This window comes from Oreochromis aureus, linkage group 5 (genome assembly GCF_013358895.1).
Source record: "Oreochromis aureus strain Israel breed Guangdong linkage group 5, ZZ_aureus, whole genome shotgun sequence".
Classification (NCBI taxonomy): domain Eukaryota; kingdom Metazoa; phylum Chordata; class Actinopteri; order Cichliformes; family Cichlidae; genus Oreochromis; species Oreochromis aureus.
In genome coordinates, this window is record NC_052946.1 from 20,395,199 (window position 1) to 20,402,433 (window position 7,235).

The 7,235-nt window shown below is 36.9% G+C and overlaps 1 protein-coding gene across 1 annotated transcript; it reads right to left on the reverse strand.

The window, feature by feature from the left end:
* Positions 1-227: 227 nt before the first annotated feature.
* LOC120440234 lies at positions 228-2,495 on the reverse strand. Its single transcript, XM_039612229.1, has 5 exons — positions 2,413-2,495; positions 2,240-2,266; positions 1,211-1,486; positions 689-982; positions 228-262 (listed from the first exon to the last, which is right to left on the reverse strand). The coding sequence occupies exons 1-5, from the start codon at positions 2,444-2,446 to the stop codon at positions 228-230; spliced, it is 666 nt and encodes a 221-aa protein (XP_039468163.1). The 5' UTR covers positions 2,447-2,495.
* Positions 2,496-7,235: the final 4,740 nt, after the last annotated feature.

Consider the following 7,235-nt stretch of genomic DNA (forward strand, 5'->3'; position numbering starts at 1 on the left):
GTGAGGAGACTGGTATTGTTCTCCTTTATGCTGTGACATAAAAACATGTCACTTCCACCTCAACAGGTGAACTCTGCTGTGTCAAAGAGAGGAGCTCAGTTCCTCTTAATATCTGCAGACAGGAGATGGATGTAGATTTTCTTCTTCTCGTAAAAGTACAAAAACACTGAGTCACAGAAAAAGATGATGGAGCCTGACAGTTCAGTGCGACTGAGTCTGTTCTGTGATCATCCGTGATTCACTGTCAGTTCAGGTCGAGTAACTAAAACAAACATTTGTTAAGTTACAAATGCAAATGTTTCATTTATTTGAAAATACAATCTAACAATAGAAATTGTTCTGAGGGTTGTTTTTTTTAATTATATCATGTCTGTTGCACCTTTGTTGTTTTGTACTGATATTGTAGTTTAACATTCACATATTAATACATTACTGCAGTAATTACAGTATTTATGTGATGATTGCTGTCATGTTACTCACTGGAAATTTGGTCCTAAATGCATTTAGACTTAAATCAATTCAACCAATTGACAGTTTATTTAAGAATGAATTTATACATCCCTCCTAAGATTAGTTATTTCTAAATTAAATAAAGCTTTATTAACATCAGATTTTAGCTTCCTTCTTTGGAAAAACTGAAGAACTTATGTCCATCATATACTGAGGTATAGACAGTTTAATCACTTACTTTGTATGTTGATTGAAGATATGTTACTGTGAGGAGACTGGTATTGTCTTCCTTTACGCTCTGTCATGTAAAAACATGTGACTTCAACCTCACCAGATGAGCTCTGCTCTGCCATAGAGAGGAGCTCAGTTCCATCAATTCTCTGCTGACAGGAGATGGACGTAGAGTTTCTGCTTCTCACAAAGTACAAAAAACACCGAGTCACAGGAACAGATGATGGAGTCTGACAGTTCACTGTGACTGAGTCTGTTTCTATGATCTTCCGTGGATTCACTGTCAGTTCAGGCCGAGGAGCTAAAAACAATAAACATTTCTCAAGTAAAATAAACAAGTCTTTAATTTAATTGACAATAAAATCTGATAATAGAAACTGCTCTGGTAGTTTCACTATTTTAAATAATCAAGTCTGATTAACATGAAGATTTTGCTCACACCTCACACAACCACCAAGTTGAGAGCAGATTTGTTTTTCTCTGTAGCCAAACATCCTCATATTATTGCACTACAGCAGTGTTTACTCACGTTGTATGGTGATTGGTGACATTAAACTCATTGGAGATTTATATGCTAAAAGGTAATAACAGGTCACTTCAATTGTAACAGGTGAACTTTCATGTGTCAATGACAGAAATTCAGATCCTGTCAGAGTCCACAAACAAGGAGCTGTTTTATCAGTATTAAATCCTGAAATGCTGAAATAACACTGAGAGATAGGAAGAGGATTCTGACAGTCCAGCGTAACTGAGTCTGTCTCTGTGATCATCAGCGGGCTCACTGTCAGTTTAGGTGGACGAAGATCTGAAAAATTAAAGTGTGTGTTAGATTGTTTGTGAAGGTTCTCAGTCATCCAGGTCATCGTAAACAGACTGATTCTTATATAGCTGCTCTCTACTCTCCTGGAGCACTCAAAGCGCTTTATACAACATGCCACATTCCCCCAAGCACTTTCTTCTATGCTTTTAAAGGCTTTCTAACTAAAATTTACAAACATTCATACTCCAATGGATGCATTGGAGAGAAACTTGGTGTTCATGTCGTGCCCAGAGATATTTGGCATGCAGACTGGAGGAGCCAGGGATCGCACCAACCTTCCAATCAGCAGATGACCTGCTCTACTTTCTGAGCTAGAGTCACCCCATCGTAGTCCAAGGAAGGAAAGTGTCTGATCTTCTTTAAGTTTCTTTAAGTCTTTCGACTTCTTTGAGTTCCTTGAAAACTTAAAGACGAAGGACTTAAAAGACTTAAAGAAATGTAAGAAGTCCAGATGCTTTTCTTCCAAGCTCCTTAGACTGTATGTTAGATTAATCAAATAAATTTAGACCCATATTGTATATGTATATGTAATGGTAGAGTAAGCATTGAGATATTAATAGATTCAATAACTCTTAAACATAGTTGACTGAAACATATTGAAACATAATATAAACGGTGCATGTAGTTACACAAAAAATATTCATGATGAGCAAAGCTGAGTAACTGTAGAGAAGCTCCAGAGACAAAAAACAAAGTAAACATCCCATACAGTGATAACAACATGAACCTGAGACTGACCTTGTGCTTTAATTGTCTGAAAAGAATCTGAAGAAGGAAAGAAGAAAATACAAAATTAATTCAACAATAAAAAGATGGAAAATTTAAACTAGTGTTAGACGTCTGACGCAAACAAGAGAAACATGCTGACATGAACACCTAACAGAATGAACCTGATAAGAAGTTTAACTTACACATGAAAACGACTAGCAGCAGGAGATCAGCCATGATTAAAAGAACAATGTGAATGTGCAGAACAGACTACAACAGTCTGTCTGACTGCTCTGACTCTCATTTACATTAAATGTCATTAGGAGAAGTTGCTTTCATATAAACCACAGTGTTCGCAGTGTCACACAAGCTGGCCACAGTAAGACACACGTCATACACTTTTCAAAACCTTCACCAATATAACTAGAGTGTATACAGCCAACCACAGTGTTGGTACAGAATAGTTAAAGTGTTTGTTGGTCATTTGTGTTGCTTTGCTTTTTTTTTTTTTTGTTTTCTTAGAGGTGCTTATTCACTAGAATGACAGGACAACAAATTATTAATGAACTTTTAAGATGCTGGTACATGGTTATTGAAACCTTCCACCTCGTGTGTTGACTGTAGTTATGTTTACTATAGAAACATGAGAATAAACCTTTAAAAATACTGTAAATAAGCATTTTGCTGTTTTACCATTATTATGTACTCTTTTATAGGCATATTATGAATAGGTTTTTACAATCGGTGTGATATAATCATTACATTTTTGTATTGTGACACTCATGTTAGACTCAGGCATGAAGTCTTCAGTCAGAACTGCAGCTCTCACAGCTCTGTGAACTTTAGCAAAGCTCTGGTGCGTTGATCTAAACATTTACAATGAAAGTAATATGCTGACAGTAATCAGATAGCAGTGTCTCTTCTGGCTGTAATTTTTGTTTGGGTATTCATTTAGTGATCGCATATTTCACTGAAAATGTTGCATGTTAATGGAACTACAATAATAAAGTCTGTCATGCCTCACTTCGTTCCTTAAAGTCATATTATGTCCATGTTTTAAAATACTTGTCTCAGTTCTCATTTTAAAAAATTTCACTTCATGTCCTCACAGAGAAGTTTCCCTTCATGGCTTAACAGAGTCATATGAGCCCCAACAGGATGAGGATGTGGTGTATTAGTGGGTCAAACACAGAACGCTAACCGAGACTAGAGTTTATATCCTGTGAGAAAATGAAGCTTTGCAACTTATAATTCTTTGACTTAGCTGATATTTATTTATCTATTTGTTTTTGTTCACCATTCATTAAAAAGGGATCTGTGAGATTAGCATCCAGTTTGGAATATGCATGTGTCAGACAGAATTAATATAAAGACTCCAGCAAAACCAACACTATCATGATCCTTGAATGTCTATGCCATGTTTTTATTTAGCAATCCAAAGCAAAGCCTTCAACATATAACGCGACCAACATGACAAACCGTTGACAATCAGGATGACTTATAAAGTAAGAAAGCTTTGACTGTGAGCAGCTCCTCCTAACTGCTGTAAAAATAAAAATGTCGTCATTTTGATGTTCAACCAATCAGAAAAAAGTTTGTCTTAAAGGAAAATAAAAAAGGCTGTGGCTGAACTGAGGGGTTTAACCAAGGTCTGTTATAAATAACCTCCAATAATGAACAAAACTGACCTGAAAATGGGTATAAAAGGTCTCCTTTAAAGCTAAATGAACAAAATTGAAAGCTGACTCACATGTATATTTTATCCAGTTTGTACCATTTTTTTAAACAAAAAATGGAGAAAACAAAGCAGGAACCCCCCAAAATATACATAAAATATTTGTCATGGTCCCCGTGTCTGCCCAGGCAGCCCCGCAAGGCTACATGTGTTTTGTATTCTTTCTCTCCCTCGCTCTCCTCTCTGCCTGGGCAGAGCAGTGCTCACTGCTCCCGCCCTTGGCCCACACACCTGTTCGCGATTAGCTGTCATTACCTGTCCACTATTTGAGGCTGGGACGCAGATCCTCTCGTGGCTGGATGATTGTGCGAGACACGTTAGTGATCCTCTCAGCTCCCGTGAATCTGTGGTTAAGTGTTTTGTGACTTGTGAGTAATTTCCCTCTCCTGTGTGATAGTTTTCCTCCCCGGACCTGTGACCTTCCTGCTGTGTGAACGTGTGTGAGTTTGGGCGTGAAGACGAGAACGAGCGTGAGAGATCTTCCCCTTGGACCTTTGGAATCCTGGACCCCATGAGCTGATAATGGTATGGCAGAGGAGAATTCTTGTGATAAGTAATATGGAGGCATACCTACAGCTAAAGGCTCAGTCTCTGGAGGCAGAGACAGCCCTTCATGGTAACATGTCTGGGATAGCACCACCTTTCATTCGCAAACACTGCAATCCTTCCGCCTTTCTTCTTACCATTTAGCTTTGAATCTTCACCAGCCTGAACAGTCATAAAACTGGGTACTGTGTCACTCTGGTCCAGGTCCAATTATGTCTTCATGATCCATAACACGCTGCAGTGCCAGTACTCCCTCTGATGTCTCACCAGGACCCATAGCTCATGCATCTTATCAGCAGCTCACAATCCCTGCAACTGATGGAACAGAAGGTTTACATTTACTTCTTCTTGCTTTGACTTTTGCTCCTACTCAAGCACACACAACATCTACAATTGAGTTAGTGCAGGTTAACCAATCTGGCTCTGGGCAACAGAGAGCTGGCAGCTGGTCATGTTTGAGAACTTGATTCCCAGAAAGCCAGAAATAAACATTATGTGGCCACAATAAGACACATGTCAAACCTGGTGTGACAAACTTGTTGAATTCCATTTAACTATGATATATTTAGATAAAGTCTGCTAACAGTGTTGGCTAACAGGTACACAGAGATTTCCAGGTTTATTCATAATAACACATTATTAAGCATTAGTAAGATATACTTAGGTAATACTTAAGCCATCATTTGTAAAGCATTGCACTTTCTTAGCATTCATTTTGTAAAAAAAATAAAATATATAATAGTTAGTGATATTTGAAGATGCTGATACATGGTCCTTGAAACCTTTAGACATCGATGAGGATGCGGTTTACATCTGATTGACAAAGATGCAAATGTGTGCTGCTGTAGCATCATATTTACCATAACATGACACTATAGTTTTTTTTTTTTTACACAAGACATTAAAAAAGCAGTAAACAAGCATTTTTACCAGTGTCTCAACATTTTTCTTACTGGTAACTCAGTAATCTGGTTCAAATTTCCAGATTGATGATATTATGCAGCTGTTTCATGGTCCAACTGTCACACAACAGCACCGTGTTTTACATTAAACATTAAACATTCAAATTCAAACTATTTTTTTCTTAGGTGGATGTGTTTTGGTCATTGATCAGCTCAGCATTTTTTGAAAGTGTGAAACACTTCATAAAAGTTACATTTGAATAGAAATAAAACTCACTTGTTGTACAGGCTGGAACATCAGATGCACAGGTGTTAGTAGAAATAGTAAATAGCTGCACTTGTCAAAAACTGTTCAGGATCCACAAAACTGAGGTATTGCAAATAAGATCCAAAGCAAGAAAGATAGAAAAGTGGGAAAATAGTCAAAGTAGACATCTGATATAGTAAAATCATTAAACCTAGTGACTGACCTTGTGCTTTAATTTAATCTTAATAAAAGAATCGGTTGAATAAATTTAAAGAGGAAAATATGCAATGATAATAAGACTTGGAGTACAAACTACTGTTAATAGCATAACAAGAAAATTAAACATATTAATAGCAACACATAACTGAGATATTACATCAGGTTATAGCCAACATGAATGATGAAATAGCTTAATATAAAAATTAACGTACAGACAAGGGTGACTAACAGCAAACCTTCAGCCACGATAAAATGTGAATATACAGAACGGACTACAGCAGTGTGTCTGATGAGTTTGATTTTCACCCACATTATTATGTCATTGTCATTGGTTCCAGGAAAACAATAATCACATAAACTGGTCAAAGTAAGACACACTTCACATAGACCTGCATTGGCACAAAAAAACCCTCAAGCCATTTAACTATGATATATTTAGATAAACTGTGGCCCAGTGTTGGCTAATCGGTACAGTGTGGTTTACATGTTCATTCATTATTTCTGTTACTTCTGTTCTGTTCTGTTGGGTAAGGTAAATGGTTTATTCATATATAACTAAGAATAACAGCATATTTATAAATGGATAAACTGTTTCTCAGTAAAACTTGACATCAAGCACTAATGAGTTGTTTAGAACGTCTGTGTAAATGATCAAGTATTTAGATGCACATTTATACACATGATTAAATTATTAGTTTACTGTTTGTGAGTGTGTTAATAGAGATTTTATACATACTTATTACAATTCAATTCAGTTCAGAAAGCTGACTGTAGAAGAAATACTCAGTGCATCATTAGAATCCCCCAGCAGTCTAAACCTATTGCCGCATAACTAAAGGAGGATTCAGTGTCACCTGATCCAGCCCTAACTATATGCTTTAGCAAAAAGGAAATTTTTAAGTCTAATCTTAAAAGTAGAGACAGTGTCTGTCTCCTGAATCCAAACTGGAAGCTGGTTCCACAGAAGAGGGGCCTGTAAACTGAAGGCTCTCCCTCCCATTCTACTTTTAAATACTCTAGTAACCACAAGTAGGCCTGTGATCTAATCCAATCACCTTCTCCTGGCCTTCTTCAGGCCAATCAGCATTCTTGGCACGTACTTTAAATCTCACTGCACATCTGTCTTTCTCCTCCACAAAAGTCTTTGTGCAACGTTTTAGTTGCTCTCATTCATTTCGATCATTTGCAGCGTAATCTATCATCCCATTATCGTTGTCATCCTGGAAACACTCATATTGTAATCCTGTATTTTTTGTACATAAGGACTTAGATTGTTTTTTATATTGTTGGTTTAGGTATATTGTTCATTGTGTCGCTTATATATTGTTGTGTTTTACATTGATGTACTTGAGAGACACCATCGAGGGGAACCAAATT

Coding starts and splice junctions, on each gene's coding strand:
- LOC120440234 (XM_039612229.1), bottom strand. CDS start 2,446: ATGGCTGATCTCCTGCTGCTAGTCGTTTTCATGT. Junction 2,267..2,412: donor GCTGCTAGTCGTTTTCATGT/GTAAGTTAAACT, acceptor TTCCTTCTTCAG/ATTCTTTTCAGACAATTAAA. Junction 983..1,210: donor GTCACCAATCACCATACAAC/GTGAGTAAACAC, acceptor TATTGTTTTTAG/CTCCTCGGCCTGAACTGACA.